This window comes from Neofelis nebulosa, chromosome 7, assembly GCF_028018385.1.
Source record: "Neofelis nebulosa isolate mNeoNeb1 chromosome 7, mNeoNeb1.pri, whole genome shotgun sequence".
Lineage (NCBI taxonomy): Eukaryota > Metazoa > Chordata > Mammalia > Carnivora > Felidae > Neofelis > Neofelis nebulosa.
The window spans coordinates 111,239,951-111,258,887 of record NC_080788.1 but is presented as its reverse complement, the minus strand read 5'-3'; the positions used below and the strand labels follow the sequence as shown (position 1 = coordinate 111,258,887).

Here is an 18,937-nt window from a genome sequence, read left to right as displayed (position 1 = left end):
CAGTAGGAGCCTGCTTGGGATTCTCTCTCCCTTTCTCTGCCTCTCTCTCTCTCTCTCTCAAAATAAATAAATAAACTTTTAAAAAAAATTTTTTTTTAACGTTTATTGATTTTTGAGACGGAGAGAGACAGAGCATGAACAGGGGTGGGTCAGAGAGAGAGAGGGAGACACAGAATATGAAACAGGCTCCAGGCTCTGAGCTGTCAGCACAGAGCCCGATGCGGAGCTTGAACCCACAAACTGCGTGATCATGACCTGAGCCGAAGTCGGACGCTTAACCGACTGGGCCACCCAGGCGCCCCTCAAAATAAATAAATAAACTTTAAAAATAAAAAATAAATAAAAAGTGAAAAGAAGTTACAATGCCTTTATTAAACTCATACTCTGTGTCAGGTACTGAGCTAAGCCCTTTGAATGCATTATGTATCATTGTTCACTTTCAAAACACAGAAGCAACACAGGCATCACCATCCGTATCTTAAGTGTGAGGAAACTGAGATTCAAAAAAGATAACGCCTTTGGTCCAAGTTTAAAGAACTAGCAAGTGCCAGAGCTAGAAACAGAAATTAGATTTATGTTACTATTTAGTGATGCACTCTCTTCCTGATATGTTTCAGGCTACATGAGCTCCTATTCACGTGCCACCAAAACTTCAGAGAAAAACAAGAACGTCAGGGCTTTTTTGTTTTTTTCCAGTTGAATGAAAATTTTTTAATTTAATTTAACTTAAAATTCCAGCGTAGTTAACATACTGCGTCATATAGTGGTTCAATAGTTCTGTACATCACCCAGTGCTCATCACAAGTACGATCTTTAATCCCCATCATCTATTTACCCAGCCCCCCCAACACTTATTCCAGCTACTTATGAATATTGTATGACACTATAAAAAATATACTTACTGAAAACCTTTACAATTCTTACTTCAAGTACTACCTCAACATATTATGTTTCTTAGCCAACGCAAATTACATTACAGTTATTTTTAAAAGCCTGATACATATAGGCACAGTCTAGTGCAATAGGCATCTGACCCCCAAAATCAAGAAGCCAATCATTCAAATCATGTTTTTCTAATTAAAAATAAAATATCAGAAAGTCATTTGGGGAGTCATGAATGACTCAAATAGAAGTAATGTACAGCATAGCAGCTACAGTTAATAATACCGTATAGTATATTTGAAAATCGCTAAGAGAGGGGTGCCTGGGTGGCTCAGTCAGTTGGGCATCTGACTTCGGCTCAGGTCATGATCTTGCGGTTCATGGATTCAAGCCGCACATCGGGCTCTGTGCTGACAGCTCAGAGCGTGGGGCCTGCTTCAGATTCTGTGTCTCCCTCTCTCTCTCTCTGCCCCTCCCCTGCTCGTGCTCGCTCTCGCTCTCTCTCTCTCTCTCTCAAAAATAAAAACATTAAAATAGAAAAGGAAAGAAAATTGCTAAGAGAGCAAATCTAAACAGTTCTCATGATAAGAAAAAATACTCTGTAATTATATATGATGACATTAACCAAACTTACTGTGGTGATGATTTCACGGTACACACAAATATCAAATCATTATGTTGTACACCTGAAACTAATAAGATGTTGTAGGTCAATTATATCTCAATAAAAAATAAAGTACAGGGGGCCCGGGTGGCTCAGTCAATTAAGCGTCCAACTTCAGCTCAGGTCATGATTTCGCAGTCTGTGAGTTCAAGCCACGCATCGGGCTCTGTGCTGACAGCTCAGAGCCTGGAGCCTGCTTCAGATTCTGTGTCCCCCTCTCTCTCTGCCCTTCGTCCACTCACTCTGTCTGTCTCTCTCTCAAAAATGAATAAACATTAAACATTTTTTTAAAAAAATAAAAAATAAAGCACAAAATAAAATGACTCAAAATCTATGGCTTCTAAGTAACATTCAAAGAATTTTGTATAATACCCTACATAATCTTAAAGATTACTTTAAAATAACATAGTCTCATAGATATTTTCAAAGGCTTACCATAGCTTTATTTCTTCTACACTAGCTAACTTTACTCAGTTCCAAGATTTGTTTTATCAACAAGGGTGAAAAGTCTAATGAATTTTCAAAGTGCAAAACAAATATTGCCAGACTCCACAAGAAGCGCTAAAAAAAACACAGTCAGTACTGGGTCTGCATAAATGCACACACGATTCATATGATTGAAAGGTCATTCACTTATAATACTACTACTATTCTTTTCTATTTGGACAAAATAAGGATGTACATTTAAAAGAGGCTATGCAAAAAAGATGCAAAATGAGTGCAAACAATTCCAAGCAAACCATGGTTAACTATTTTCACTACAAATGAAATGCATACACTCGAGAGTGAGAAACCAAGATACCCAATTCCTTCCAGGTATTTCTTACTCTCTTAGACTGCTGAGGTAGCAGTAAAGACATGTATACGTACTGCAAGGTTGTACAATTGGAAAAATACTGAAGAGAGGCAGAAAGCGGAAGGATTTGAGACCAGATGAGGGTAAGGTTTCCACAGTTGCGATGGGTGTTACCCCACCCAACCGTAATTACCTTGCAGTGTAATATGGCGACCATCGATGCCCAAGGAGACCTGTTCATCCTCGGTGGGAAGCACAGGACTAGACGCCATCCTTTGACTCACTGGAGATTATATCATGTCCATCTCAGTTAAAGAAGTGAACTAAAAGTAAAAGGGATAAATGCTCATTAGTGACTCTGCAACTCTGCATCTCTAATAGACATGACCCCCCGAAAGCAACAGCAAACGAAAGCTGCCCTCCCACAAGAAGCAGTTTTCTAGCGAGTGTTTCCTTAGTTCATGAGGAAAAGAAGACTACGCCTTCTTTTTTTGAATCATAATCAAGATTTTGCCCTGTGACCTATTCGAGTTGCTGGCAGGACTCCCAAAGAGCTAGCAGGGTGGATTCTATACCAGTGGGGAAAAGAAAAGCTACCCAATTAGATTCCGGAACTTGTTTAGGGGACGGAAAGTTGACACAAACGGACATCTTAGGTGCTTGTGTGTACTTTATTGTGAACTTGAACCCGCAAGAATCTTCTTTATAACTTTTTATAAAGTTTTTCATAAAGTTATTAAAGTCTATAAAGTTTTAGTTCCTCTTCTGCTCCGTAAATGTTGCCATTTACTGGAAACAATAACAACTGAGCTTGAGCTTGCAAAGTGAAACTAAAAAATAAACTATATGAAAAAGAATGTTTTGATGAAGCTACCTATTATATTGAATTATTTTCCCAAGTACTTACTTTTCCACACATTTCTTTCTCTATCCCCACTCTGACCCTTAAAGAATCCTGCCAGTAAGAGGAATTCTAACTGTGCAATTCTTTATTGCTTCGGGTATGTATATGCCGCTATTAGCATCTTAGGGGCTGAAAAACTTGACTTTTCCCATACAGATGACTTCCTTATCAAATAAACCTAACCAAATATATAAAAATATAAAATGTATTAAGGAATGGATAGAAAAATGGGTAAATACACAGATACCTGATCACCAAGTAGAGCAAAACATTAGTGGTAGAATCTATGTGTTCAGCATATCAAAGATGTTCACTGTAAAATCCTTTTCCATTCGTGTATATTAGAAATTCTTTCTAATAAAATATTGGGAAGGAGACAACCAAAAATAAATATACCCGAGGCCAACAGCTAGATAAAATCAATCATAGCCAACAGATCACTTTACACGAAGAATAAAAATCATTCGATTTTGAAAAATCAGTCAATGCAACAGACAGTCTTCAAAAATCTTTTGGCTCCAGGGCAAGGAGGCCGTGGCATCGGCGGGTTCCAGGAGTTTCCAGCTCCAGACAGGATGGTCGAGGTTGTTTGCAATGACCAGCTGGGGAAGAAGGTCCCCGCTACACTGATAACATCCATCAGGGACCTTAAGAAGCTGATCACAGCCCAAAATGGCACCCATTGTAACAAGATCATCCTGAAGAAGTGGTACACAATTTTTAAGGACCACGTGTCTCTGGGGAATAAGAAATCCACGGTAGGATGAACCTGGAGCTTTAGTATCAATAGAGCACAATTCCCTCCCCCCGTCTTGCTCTGCCCTACCCTGCTCTCCGCTCTTCTCCCATCCTCACCCCCACATTGGTGCGGATGCTTGTTTTTAAAAACTTAGGTTAAGGGCGCCTGGGTGGCTCAGTCAGTTAGACATCCGACTTCAGCTCGGGTTATGATCTCATGGTTTATGAGTTCGACCCCCTACGTCGGGCTCTGTGCTGACAGCTCGAGCCTGGAGCCTGCTTCAGACTCTGACTTCCTCTCTCTCTGCCCCTCCCCTGCTCACATTCTGTCTCTCTCTTTGTCTATCTCTCAAAAATAAATGAACGTTAAAAAATATTTAAAAACTCATGTTAATGGGGCGCCTGTGTGGCTCAGTTGGTTAAGGGTCTGACTCTCGATTTCTGCTCAGGTCATGATCTCACGGTTCATGAGATGGGGGCAGGTGTGGGTTCTGCACTGACAGTGCAGAGGCTGCTTGGGATTCTCTCTCTTTGCACTTTCTCCCTTCTGCACTTTACGCGCGGGCACTCTCTTTTTCTCTCTCAAAATAAACTTAAAAAAAACCCATTTTAATAAAATCTTAGAAATTGCCCAAAAAACCCCCCCCAAAAACCCAACAACTTTCAATTGCATCTTCCCCAGTCCTGTTTATCATCCAAAATTCCCTTATTATCTCTCCCACGGATCACTGTTGTTAAAGATTTTATGCACCGAATAAACTATCCTTGTCAATTAACAGCTAATTTGTTTTATCCTCGGCATTAAGATGAATCAGAGACCGCTTGAGTTAACGGTGCTACAATATTTCGCCGATATGCTCCTAACCAAAATGAAAAGCTGTTTGCCAGCTCAAGTGAGCCCGTGCAGCCTGACAACTGACGAAGGTACCAATGTTCTCCGCTTTTGACGTAACAAGACCACCACTACCCCTTCCCATACCCGAGGGCTCCTGAACCCCAAGTGAAGACAAAGCACTTCTTCACAATGACAGGAGAAAAACTGAATTCTAGAATGAATTTCCTAAGGGCATCCACTATTCCCTGCCAGGACTATTTTCTTAAGGGGGGTTAATAACAATAGTAGCAAACACTTACATAGCACTTAACATATACAGGCACTGTTCTAAGCACTTTGCACATACAGCCTCATTTAATCTGTAACACCTGTAAGGGTTGGGTAGTCTAATTACCCCCTTATTTGAAAAACCAAAACAAGGGGCGCCTGGCTCAGTCAGTTGGGCGGCCGACTTCGGGTCAGGTCATGATCTCGCAGTCTGTGAGTTCGAGCCCCGCGTTGGGCTCTGTGCTGACAGCTCAGAGCCTGGAGCCTGTTTCAGATTCTGTGTCTCCCTCTCTCTGACCCTCCCCCGTTCATGCTCTGTCTCTCTCTCTGTCTCAAAAATAAATAAACATTTAAAAAAAAATGTCACATACAGCTGTCTATGGACACATAGCTAATAAATGATGGAACGAAGATTTGAATCCAAGGGGTTCTGGCTTCAGTCTATGCTCTTTACCAAAACATTTTGATGTCTCATCGAGCTAGCTGAAACTGCCATATTTTGTTTATTCTTTCTTTCATGCATTTACTCAGCAACTGTTTATATGTGCTAGTTCCTGCTCTCAAGGAATTCAATCTCCTGGGGATGACAAATGAACATAATATTGAGTAAGATCCTCGAACGAATGTATGTAGAAGGCACCGTACAAGCAAAGGAAGAGACCCATTCCACACTCAAAGCTAGAGACAGATGGGGCCGTCAGGAGTGCACTTCACAAAACAGCATTTCACTCCAAATGGTCCCATTAACATTATTTGAACAAGACCTTGAAGTTAATAAGAATGTACCTGAGAATCACTCATTGTCATTCACTATCAATCAACCATAAAGTATTAAATGAAGGGGAAAGAATTTAAACTAAAAACAGAACAAAGAACAAACCGATAACCAGAGAATCAAGTGTTCCTGTGCTAAACTGGTATGTGAGGTTCACTATATCGCATATTAAAGTTGAAGAAAAAAAACTGTATTCATTAAAAAAAAAAAAAAAAAAGGCTAGACCTTAAAACAAGTACAGTTGACACAGGTTTGAACTGCGCAGGCCCACTTACACAGAGATTGTTTACAGTGCAGCACTGGAAATACATTTTCTCTTCTTTATATTTTTCTTAACATTTCCTTTTTCTCTAGCTTACTTTATTGCGAGAATATAGTATATATTAACATAGCATACAGACTATGTGTTAATCAACTGGTTATGTTATCAGTAAGGCTTCTAGTCAACAGTAGGGGATTAGTAGTTAAGTTTGGGGAAAGTCAAAAGATATACATGTATTTTCAACTGCGTGGGGGGGGGCGGGGATCAGCTCCCCTGACCCCCACCCATATTGTTCAAGGGTTAATTGGATTTGCCTGAGAGGTTTCTGTTTTTAATAGGATAAACAGGATAATACTTTTTTTTATTTACTGAAAAATGTCTTCGAGTTTCTAAAATATGTCCACCAAAAGTAAAACCAGGGGTGCCTGGGTGGCTCAGTCGGTTAAGCCTCCAAGTTTGGCTCAGGTCACGATCTCACAGTTCGTCGGGCTCTGTGCCAACAGCTCAGAGCCTGGAGCCTGCTTTGGATTGTGGCTCCCTCTCTCTGCCTCTCCCCAACTTGTACACGCAAACGCTTTCTCTCTCTCAAAAATAAATAAACATTAAAAAAAAAAAAAAGGTAAAACCAAACTTTAAAGACTGACTCAGTTGAAAGCGGTAGATTATTAACCCAAATATTGTCGTAATACAACTATTAAGAGAGAGTAAGAAGGGCGTGGCCGTGGGCTCACAGGACTCACAGGGTCTCCAGCCCAACTCCCATCTCATTGTGTTCCATCTTCTCTGTGCGGCTAGAATCAGCACAGAAGAGCCCTTCCCAAGGGCTCCTTGTGGCTTTCCAGGGGCTCCTTTCCTTTTCAAAGAAAAGTTACACACAATTATGTGACAAAGCCAGGGATTAGAATGAAAATAACAGACCAGCTTCAGGCACCCAACCAAAGACTGGGTAAAAAAATCAATGCACTGGCAGTAAAGATTCTAAAATCAAGTGGAATGGTGTGGAATTATGTTTTTAAAATTCAGATAAACTAATAGGTACACTTCTATAAATGGCATAGCTATTTTGAAATGACTGTGGCTTGCTTAGGCAAGATATATTTTTTGAAAAAATTTTTTAATGTTTTTATTTTATTTTTGAGGGAGAGAGAGCACGAGTGGGGGAGCGGCAGAGAGAGAGAGGGAGACACAGAATCTGAAGCAGGCCCCAGGCTCCAAGCTGTCAGCACAGAGCCTGATTTGGGGCTTGAACTCACAAACTGTGAGATCATGACCTGAGCTGAAGTCAGCCGCTCAACTGACTGAGCCACACAGGCGCCCCTAGGCAATATATCTTAATATTCTTCTGGTGTCTCTAAAACCTCAAACACTAGAGAATTTCCCTTTTTTAAAGAAATCTTGGCATTTACTTTGGATTATTATACTTAGGATGTTTTCAATTCAAAAATAAAATTTGAATGGAGATTATCTCTCATGAACGGAATTATGGGTGATTTTTATTTCCTTCCTTTTGCTTGATCTGCATTTTTAAAATTTTTTTTAATGTTTATTTATTTTTGAGACAGAGAGACAGAGCATGAATAGGGGAGGGGCAGAGAGAGAGGGAGTCACAAAATCTGAAGCAGGCTCCTCCAGGCTCTGAGCTGTCAGCACAGAGCCCGACGTGGGGCTCGAACTCACGGACCGTGAGATCATGACCTGAGCCAAAGTCGGACACTTAACCGACTGAGCCACCCAGGCGCCCCTAATCTGCATTTTTAAAATTTCAAATGGTGAATGCATCTTTCTGCTACAATAAGGGAAACATTTTTGCTTTTATTTTAATGATATGACAACAAAATGGGGAATAAGGTATTATTTAGTTCAAGGTCAAGTCTCCAATTGATTTGCTATGAAACATGTATATCTGTATCTTCAAAATGAGAAAAATACTCTCTTGACACAAGTAAAACTTTAGAAAACTTTTCTGGCTTTGTCTTCTAGAAAACAGTTATTCTAGAAATTTCTAGAAATATTCCTGAAAACCTTTTTGGTACTACAACAGGTCTCTTATTTCCTCATTATTAGATAGTTTGCTAATGAGTCCTGGCAGTCTGACAGCACTGGAAAAATTACTGTGTCGTAAGAGGAAAGGGACATCTATCTCATCTTCAGAGGCTGATCAGAAAGTCTACCATGGAAGGACGTAGGAAGTATACTCAGGTAACTCTTCAACAGAGTGATTTAAATGTCACCACTTGTTCCCATCGTTTTTTCCTAGTCTTCGTCTACACCACATTATTTACGATCCACCTAGCAGTCCTGAAGGAGGTCGCTTTGTCAGATGAGTTGCAGCGCTATACCTAGCCACGGGCCGTTATTAGCGGTGATCCGCTTACAAGCTCCCAGCAGAAAGGTGGTGACACAAATGCAGTAAGTTTCTTCAACTTTTTCCTGCTAACTTTTCCTGACTCCGCTATCACCTCTCCTGTCATCACCGCTTAACCAGAAGCTATTGGTACAAATTCACAGACCAGGTGATTTCTTTTTTTAACTGAAGTACAGTTGACACACAACGTTACAGTAGTCTCAGTTGTACAACACAGTGGTCCCACAAGTGCACACAGTATGCTGTGCTCACAAGCGTGGCTACTGTCACCACACAACGCTATTACAACACTGCTGACTACACTCCCTACGCTGTACCTTTCATCCCTGTGACTTATTCTTTCCATAACTGGAAGCCTGTATCTCTCATGGCCCTTTACCCATTTTGTGCAGCCTCCCACAGCCCTCCCCTCAAACAACCATCAGTTTGTTCTCTGCATCTAAAGGTCTGTTTCTGCTTTTTGTTTGTTTAGATTCTACAAGGAAATCATAAGGTATTTGTCCTTCTCTGTCTGACCTATTTTACCTGGCATCATACCCTCAGGGTCCATCCATTTTGTCTCAAATGGCAAGATTTCATCTTTTTTATCACTGTATAACTTTCCACTGTATGTACATTACACATCTTCTTTCTCCATTCACCTGACAGACACTTGGGTTGCTTCCATATCTTGGCTATTGTAAATAATGCTGTAATACACATAGGGGTGCATGTATCTTTTGGAATTAGTATTCTTGTTTTCTTTAGGTAAATACCCAGTAGTGGAATTACTGAGTCATACGGTGCTTCTATTTCTAATGTTTTGAGGAAGCTCCATACAGTTTTCCACAGTGGCTGCACCAGTTTGCATTCCCACCAAAAGTACACAAGTGTCCCTTTTTCTCCACATCTTCGCCAACACTTGTGATTTCTTGTCTTTTTGATTTGAGCCATTTTGACAGGTGTGAGGTGATGTCTCACTGTGGTTTTGATTTGCATTTCCCTGATGATGAGGGATGTTGAGCATCTTTCTATGTGTCTGCTGGCCATCTGGATGTCTTCTCTGGAAAAATCAGACCAGGTAACTTTTAAGTTCCACTCTACTATCTCTTTCCAGGCACTTCATTTTCCTAATGACCACCTCAAAATGCCAGAAATCAATTTTAACCAGTCACTATACTTTTGGAAAACAAATATGCAGCAGTTCTCTGGATAGAATGCTGCTCACAACAAAGCAGGGTCACTCACCAGCCAAAACCAACTGGGCCACTGAAACACCCACTCCAACCACGATAACAGCATTCTGAGTGAACATAGCCACTTCCCTAAAAGAGCCGTGTTGACCTTGACCAAGTCTCAAATGCTCTGAACTGTGGCATCCACTGACTGCTACAGAATGGGAATGATAGTATGTATCTTACAGGGTCGTTGTTGGAATTCAATAAAAAAGCACATGCAACTTAAAAACTACAGTAACAACTAACATTTATTGAGTGCTTACTGTGATAGATGCACTACAGTATATAAATGGTCTTTATTATAATCTGTGAAATGAGTTTATCAAGATTCTCCCTTTGGTTTGGTTTGGTTTTTGAGAGACAGACCACAAGTGAGGTCACAATACTAAAATGAAGGGTAAAAAAACTTAAGGACAAAAACTTCCAAAGTTATGAAAGCTGGTATGTTCAATTATCACAGATCTAGAAAGCCTGCACTTAGGAAGTAGTTATTTTGAATTTCCATCAGTACATTTTAACCTTAAAATTCTGCTCTCCTACCCTACACTCAAATTTTCTAAAGATCATAATTCCCCCAACAAAAGTTTCCTGCCTTTGCTACCACCAGGTCACCAATCTCCCCCATGACCTCATTATTTTTTATTTTTATTTACTTACTTACTTATTTATTTATGTAGGTTTCATGCCCAGTGCAGAGCCAAATGCAGGGCTTGAACTCATGACCCTGAGATCAAGACCTGAGCTGATATCAAGAGTCAGACACTCGACTGACTGAGCCACTCAGGCATCCCGTCCAGTCGCCATCTTGATCTATAGGCAAAATATGTACCTACATATCTGAGTGGCTTCTTTCCTCTGGCACCGTGAGACACAAGGATAGCTTTCTTGGAAAGAAACCCGGTCATGGCTATGACACATGGCTCAACAAGGATTCCAAGACACTCCCCTTGTTCAGCATGAAGCATCTACTGAAGATGAGACCTCCACACAAATACCAAAGATTTGTCATTGTCATTCTGACAGGGGGGAATGTAGAAGCTGCCACTAGGCAACAGGCTTAAGCAACAGAAACCTGAAAAAGGTAAAATGGTCCCACAGTGACCACCAGGCTGAATGCAAACAGACCCATTAGGTGACCCACCACAAAATATCCATAAGCCCTAGCTGACCAGCGGGCTACTTACAAACAGGTACCAAAAAATGAAAATCTCATACATTCCCATACCCCCTCACTTGCTCCCCCTTAACTATAGATCCCCACCACTGCCTCCTGGCAGACAGTACCTCCTTTGCTGTTCTGCCCACTGCTCTCTCACAGTGAATTCAATAAACGCCTATCTCCTTTAAAAAAAATACCCAAACAAAAGTCATATTCTATTAGACTTAACTTTAGAGAGCCCTTATGAGATCAGACTTACTCTTGTTTATAAACACCCACACCCACACACATGCTGAAATGAAGAGCAAAATACAAGAAAACTACCTTGGCAGGTACAAATGTTTAAATCTTTTAACCATAGGCCTTTGGAACAGCAGTGCAGTTTATTTTATCTCCTCCAAAGACAAAAGTCAATTTCATCCTCAGTGATGCCAGTGCACAGAAGCTCAGTATGAATTCACAATTCGGCTGGAATCTGTAAGTGACCAAAGCAATCTTCCCTCTTGGGATCATAAAAACTATAGACTTCGCAGTGAAATGAGCCACCCAGGCACCCCATCAACTTTGTTTTATACTTGAGGATTTTCATAATAAAATGTTTGGAGGAAAACGTTATTAAAGTAATCCAGATGATGCTAGCTGGGACCAGGGCTGCAGGAGTAGGAGTGGCAATCAGTGGTCAAATTCCGAATATATTTTGAAGATGGCACCAACAGGATCTTCTGACCGATTTGATACCACATGTGAGAGAAAGAGAAGAATAAAAAATGACCAAAATTTTTGGCTTAGGCATCAGGAAGGATGAGGCAGAGACAGGTGCAGGTGGAAGAGGTTTGGAAAGTAGGAGTTCAGTTTTGAAATTTGAGATGTACATCAGACATCATGACTTCAGTTCCAAAGGGCAGATTCCTGCTCTATTTTGAGTTCAGGTAATGTAGCCATATTCCTTCCCTCCACCCTCCCCAAAGTGAATGCTTCATGCCCTATGGGAAACTAAACAAAGAACATCAAGTCAGAACCAAGAAGATGGAGCTGGCCAAGATAGTAAGACAGGAACAGGGTATTATGGGGAAAAAAAATATGCTCTATGTTTATGTCCTATTTTAAAAGATCATAAATAAACGTTAAAAAAAAATTTTTTTAAAGATCAATAAAGGGGCACCTGGGTGTCTCAGTCGGTTAAGCATCCGACTTCCGCTCAGGTCATGATCTCACGGTTCATGAGTTCGAGCCCTGCATAGGGCTCTGTGCTGACGGCTCAGAATCTGGAGCCTGCTTCAGATTCTGTGTCTCCCTTTCCCTCTGCTCCTCCCCCCACACTCTCTCTCTCTCTCTCTCTCTCTCTCTCTCTCAAAAATAAATAAACATAAAAAAAATTTTAAAAAATCAATAAAAACGTTAGAACATAAAATAAGGACATCCCCCATAAACAAAAAGGAGAAAAATGGAAAAGAAATATAAAGCTTAAAAGACCAATCCCCCCTGCCAAAAAACAAAAACAAAAACAAAAACAAAAACAAAAAAACCAATCCCAGTGGATCTAACATCCAAGGGAGAACACAGAAAAGGAAATAATCAAAGAAGTAACACAAGAAGATTTTCCAGAACTGAAGGACAAGTATTTCCATAATATAAGAGCATAATAAGTGCCCCTCCCCAGTTTTTTTTAAAAAGACTCTCAGCAAAACATGTTATCGGAAAATTTCAGAATAGCTGGAATAAACAATCTCCCAGAGAGACAAAAAAAAAAAAAAGATCGCACACCAAGAAAAAAGAATCAGAACGGCATCAGACTTTTGTATAGCCATACTGGACAACAGAAGACAGAGAGGAATGCATTAAAAGTTCTGAGAAAACCTAAACATAAAGCTAAAACTATAAAACTCTTAGAAGAAAACAAAAAGCAAAAGCTTCATGACACTGGATTTGGAAATAACCTCTACGATATGATTCCAAAAGCACAGTCAACAAATGAAAAAATAAATTGGACTACATTAAGACAAAATTCCAATGCTAGGGCTGAGAAGCTTAAAAAAAAAATTATACCTTCATTCATTTCATAAAGAATTTGTGGTTTGCAAAGTCATGTTCACTGTCCTTCTGGGTGGAAATGCTGAGAAGTTGGGGAGAGACGGATTTAGGAAGCTCTGGTCAGATGACCTCATTTTCTAGGGAAAATAAGAAGTGAGGTCATCGCTTGGGAGCAGGGACAGCAAGGGTGGGGTAGGGTCCTTGAGAAATGAATGGTGCTTGGAACAGTCCACAGTCGAGAACCTGAACAAACTGACTAGAGACATACAAGAAGCTAGAGGGCAGTAAAGGATCATGGAGGCCACAATAGCATTGGCCCAAACAGCATTTTGTGTCCAAGGTTCTCCCTCCTGGGAGAACCCAGGAGGACTCAGCATCTGACTGATACTCAAGTAGGAGCAGCAAATGTTGGTGACTTCAATTTCTGCCAACTAGAAAATGCTCTGAAATTGCACAGAGAGGCACTGAGCTGGCTCAGTCAGTTGAGCACATGACTCTTGACCTTGGGGTTGTGAGTTCGAGCCCCACGTTGGATGTAGAGATTACTTAAAAATAAAATCTAGGTGTGCCTGGGTAGCTCAGTTGGTTAAGTGTCCGACTTTGGCTCAAATCATGATCTCGCGGTTCGTGAGTTCCAGCCCTGTGTCAGACTCTCTGCTGACAGCATGGAGCCTGCTTTGGATTCTCTCTCCCTCCCTTTCTGCCCCTCCACCACTCTCACTACGTCTCTCTGTCTCTCAAAAATACGTAAGTGTTAAAAATTTCTTTAATTAAATCTAAAACAAAAAATTGCACAAAGACACAAGGAGACATATTCAAGAATGTTCATGGCAGAACCATTTGTAACAGAAAAAAGTGCAAATAATCGAACCCCATCAGTAGAATGGATAAACTGTGGTTGATTCATGCAAGGAAGATTATGCCACAGCTAAAATGAATGACTGACCAGTATCAGCATGGCTATATATTAAAACTATAATGAGGGTTGGGCGGGAAGCAAGTGCAAAAGGACTGATACACTACGAAGTCATTTACATACTTTATGTAAATTTTAAACACACACATACATATATGGTAAAAGAACAGAAACATGGTTGGGAATGACACTCACCAACTGCAGAGTGAGTGCAAAGGAATGGAGGGTGGGACTTCAGCTCCACAGTTAGCGTCTTCTTTTGCCCCAAAGTTTAACATCTAAGTAGGGATTACATTACGGTGTTTAAAATATTCGTCCCTGGGGCGCTTGGGCGGCTCAGTTAGGTGTTTGACCGGCTCAGGTCATGATCTCATGGTTCGTGGGTTAGAGCCCCGCGTCAGGCTCTGTGCTGACAGCTGAGAGCCTGGAGCCTGCTTTGGATTCTGTGTCTCCCTCTCTCTCTGCCCCTCCCCCACTCGTACTCCGACTCAATCTCTCTCTCTCAAAAATAAACACTAAAAAAATTTTTTCTTAATATTCATTCTTTAAATTTTTTTTTAACGTTTATTTATTTTTGAGACAGAGAGAGACAGAGCATGAGCAGGGGAGGGGCAGAGAGAGAGGGAGACACAGAATCCGAAGCAGGCTCCAGGCTCTGAGCTGTCAGCACAGAGCCTGACGCGGGGCTCAAACTAACGGACCGCGAGATCATGACCTGAGCCGAAGTCGGCCACCTAACCAACTGAGCCACCCAGGCGCCCCAATATTCATTCTTAACATTTTAAAATTCTAATCGAATTCTACTTAAGCTAGAGAACAGAGGGGCGCCTGGGTGGCTCAGTAGGTTGAGCGTCCGACTTCGGCTCAGGCCACAATCTCGCGGTGTGTGAGTTCAAGCCCCGCGTCGGGCTCTGTGCTGACAGCTCAGAGCCTGGAGCCTGCTTCAGATTCTGTGTCTCCCTCTCTCTCTGCCCCTCCCCTGCTCATGCTCTGTCTCTCTCTGTCTCAAAAATAAATAAAAACATTAAAAAAAATTTTTAAGCTAGAAAACAGAGACCAAATACTTGAAAGAGCCCTGGATTCAGAATCAAAAGAATCTGGCGTTAGCCCCGGCTCTGCCACTGACCACTCAGCCTCGGATAATCATCTGCTTCTCCCAGGTCCAGTTTCTCCATCTGTGAAATGAGGGCAGTGAGTCTGTCTGAGCGACCTCATAGTCTTTCAGGTTCTTGCCAAAGAACCTAACCCGAGTTCTCCGCTGCCTGTTGAAAAACACTGGATTACAAGAAACAACAGTCACGGTGGACCGCCTGCGAGGCCTCAGAGTCCACCCATTCCTGGATGTTGTCTTTGGATCCCATCCAGCCTCAAGGAACTGGGAACATGCACTGCATTGTTAGAGCCCCTCAGAGAACCACTTTTATTAAAACCCATTCTGGTATAATCCCGTAAACCTTACCCAGCCGGATATCATAGGGAACAGTCCAGAGAAACCTACCATTGCACTTCTTACACAGAAGTTCAGGAGTACAGTGCATTAAGACACGGTGTTCCTTTTCTGAGAACTCACTGTGGAACATTCTCTCAGGTCTCAGGACCAAGAAAAACTGTGACCCTGAGCGTTTTTTCTTTTAATCTAATGACCACGTTGTTTTTATAAACAAAGTTTCCCTCTCTTTTTTTTGGCTGGGATAGCCCAGCTCTAGCAACTACAAAATGACTTTATGGAAACAAGTTGCTTTACTCAACTACTCTTGTTTTTCCTTCACTGCAAGGCCCTCTTCTAGTTTTATTATTTTTATTATTATTATTATTATCCAATTGAGTTCTATGTTTTCCTACAAATTGCTTCCAACTTTCTCTGGAACGGGAGAGGGTAAAAATAAGTGAGTTAAATCGATTCAGACTTTCTAAAAGGACAAGATAAAACATGTTGAAAATTATACAAAATGAGATACAAATGCAAACTGTTCTTCATTGGTGAAAAAGAAAAACTTACTGTGGAAAATGAAGCTGTATATGTTTTCAGTAAGTGAGATTTTCTAAACATTTCTCAATGCCAAGTCACTTGAAGACATCCATATTCCAGTTCTAAACTCTGGGAAGTTCACATCAGCTGTAGCCTCAGTACCCCAAGACCCCAAATCAATGGAGAGTCTTGGCGAAAAGCAATGAATTAACAATGCTTCCTGTTGGGTGTGGAACAGTGAAAAAGAGAAAAACAAGGTACTGAGGGGCATAATAAATCGGCTTATCATTATTCACAAGAAAAATCTTTTCCTGTGAATTCTTGGCACTCAAGAATATTTTTATTCTTTGGTCTTTTTATTTTAGGGAGAGAGTGAGAGTAGGGCAGGGCAGATGGGGAAAGAGAGAGGTGGGGGGGGAAAGAGAGAGGTGGGGGGGGAAAGAGAGAGGTGGGGGGGGAAAGAGAGAGGTGGGGGGGGAAAGAGAGAGGTGGGGGGGGAAAGAGAGAGGTGGGAGGGGAAAGAGAGAGGTGGGGGGGGAAAGAGAGAGGTGGGGGGGGAGAGAGAGAGAGAGAGAGACTCTGACTCGATCAAGTCAACGCTCACCCAACTGAGCCACCTAGGCGCCCCGAGAATATATATATTTTAATGATTATACTCTTCATGAATGTATTCTTATTCTGCCTCTTCCCTGTGTCCCCATTCCCTGCCCCTCCATCCCCTCTCTCAGCCCAGGCCCTGCAGGGTGTTTTTATCTCTGCCCCAGCTCCCTCCCACTACAGCAAGGCAAACGCAAACTGAATATCCCATAAATTGCCAGCACGCTAACGTGAAAAGAGGCCACCTGAAACATCACACACTCAAAAAGCTGTTTTGGGTTTTGTTTTTTTTTTAATGTTTTTTATTTATTTTTGAGACAGAGAGAGACAGAGCATGAGCAGGGGAGGGGCAGAGAGAGAGGGAGACACAGAATCGGAAGCAGGCTCCAAGCTCTGAGCTTTCAGCACAGAGCCCAACGCGGGGCTCGAGCTCCCGGACTGTGAGATCATGACCTAAGCTGAAGTCGGACGCTTAACCAACTGAGCCACCCAGGCGCCCCTCAAAAAGCTGTTAAAATCATCATAGCTTATAAGAATTGCTTAAACTTTCCAGACAGTGGAAAAAAAACCAAGTATTTAGGTTCCTTTGCCACTGAATAGACTGGCTCTAGGGGAATTAGCCTTCTTCCCCAAAGAAGTCGCTGTGTAACTAACAGATCACTTCTCTCTGTCCCCACTCCAGGAATATCCTCAGTCCTTCTGGACTCCCTTAGTTAGTTCTTATCAGCCCCCTCCTGGCATCTCATGCTGGAGTGTGCTGCAAGCATCCTGGCATCGATTGAGAGGCCGTAGGTTCCTAAACATCAACCTGACATGCCAACTAACTGGAGAAACCCTTCCCTCTGAAGATCCACTGGTGAGCCTACCCATCCCTTGTAGCCCTGTATCCTCTGCAGATTCTAGACGGTGAGCCCGGAGAAGAGACTTTGTCTTGTTTACTGTTTATCTCTCCTCTAGCCCTGTGAATGGCATATAGCAGGCACATGAGAAATGTTTTAGGAAAGGTTAACGGAACGAGCAAGGGGCACCTGGGTGGCTCGGTTGGTTAAGCGTCCAGCTCTTGATTTCGGCTCAGGTCATGATCTCTCGGGTTCATGAGATTGGGCCCCACGTTGGGCTCTGTGCTGACCGTGCAGAACTTGCTTGGGATTCTCTCAATCTCAATCTCAATCTCTCTCTCTCTCTCTCTCTCTCTCTCCTCTCCTCTCCTCTCCTCTCCTCTCCTCTCCCCCTCTGTCTCTCTCTCTCTCTCTCAAAGAAAAAAGAAAAGTAACTTTTTTAAAAAATAAAAAATAAAAATAAAAGAGTCAACAAATGAATGAACAAACTGGAATGAGGCAGCTGGGGAAACTTAACTTTCAGACTGCTCCCCCCATTAAAATTTCCTTTTTCCTTCTTTTTTTTTTTTTTTTTTTTTTTAAAGAATTTAGCATTAGGAGCAGGGGGCCTGAGTGACTCTGTTGATAAAGCCTCAGACTCTTGATTTGGGTTCAGGTCATGACCTCACAGTTCACGAAATCAAGCATCGCATCAGGTCTATGCTAACCATGCAGAGCCTGCTTGGGATTCTCTCACTTCCTCTCTATTTCTCTCTTTCTCAAAATAAATAAACTTAAAACAGTTAAAAAAAAAAAAAGAATTTAGTGCTAAAAAATACTCCACTTCCTTGGAGGAACAAGTTGGATTCTTCTTGGTGCTGTTTTCTATTATTTTTGTTGCTGTTTTCTCTCTCATGTTCCTTTTTTCATTTCATTTGGGCTGTCCAGAAACAGAGAACTCACTTCGAGGTCAAACTGTAGTAATTATGTAGGCCCTCTTTATGTCTGTTTTTCCCTGGCCTTTGTCTTCTTTTTCATTTTTACTTTTTTAAAAAAAATTTTAATGTTTATTTATATTTGAGAGAAAGAGACAGTATGGGAACAGGGGAGGGGCAGAGACAGACTGAGACACAGAATCCCAAGCAGGCTCCAGGCTCCGAGCTGTCAGCACGGAGCCCAACGTGAGGCTAGAACTCATGAGCATGAGACCATGACCTGAGCTGAAGTCGAAAGCATAACCAACTGAGCCACCCAGGCGCCCCTGTTTTTACTTTTAATTGACATGTGTTACCTTATTATATATATATTATATACATATGTTATATATATATTATATATATATTTATATATATTATATATATATTTACATATATTTATATATATTTATATATATTTATATATATATGTATTTTTTATATATATATATTCGTTATGGTCATCTTAAATCCTTCATGAATAAGGTAATGAACGAATTAAAAAACTAAATGAACAAATAAGCAAACAAAAACTCAGAAAATATACTTTATAAGAATTTTTTTTAAACACACTCAAAAATAAAAATAATTTTGAAATTCAGGTCTTCCCAAGTCACAGAATTTTTTAAGTTCCAACTTCCTCCTTCAGTAATCTCCACTTGAATTTGTTCTCCTTCCTTTCATTTTTGACAAGATTTTTTTTTTCTCACCAAAAGGCCAGAATTCTTGGCCAGAGGAAACTAACTCACCCTCAAATGTCTTCTTGGA

At 41.2% G+C, this 18,937-nt stretch overlaps 1 protein-coding gene and 1 pseudogene across 10 annotated transcripts in view; one reads left to right on the top strand and one right to left on the bottom strand.

The window, feature by feature from the left end:
- SYNE2 (spectrin repeat containing nuclear envelope protein 2) overlaps positions 1-18,937 on the bottom strand; it is a 342,246-nt gene that overhangs the window by 283,809 nt on the left and 39,500 nt on the right. For all 10 annotated transcript variants that reach the window (XM_058739286.1, XM_058739287.1, XM_058739283.1 and 7 more), the window contains exon 2: positions 2,536-2,665. In XM_058739286.1, coding sequence (XP_058595269.1) covers positions 2,536-2,614 — 79 coding nt within the window. In that variant the 5' untranslated portion in view covers positions 2,615-2,665. The remainder of the gene's footprint in view (positions 1-2,535; positions 2,666-18,937) is intronic.
- LOC131517337 (ubiquitin-like protein 5) lies at positions 3,822-4,036 on the top strand (annotated as a pseudogene).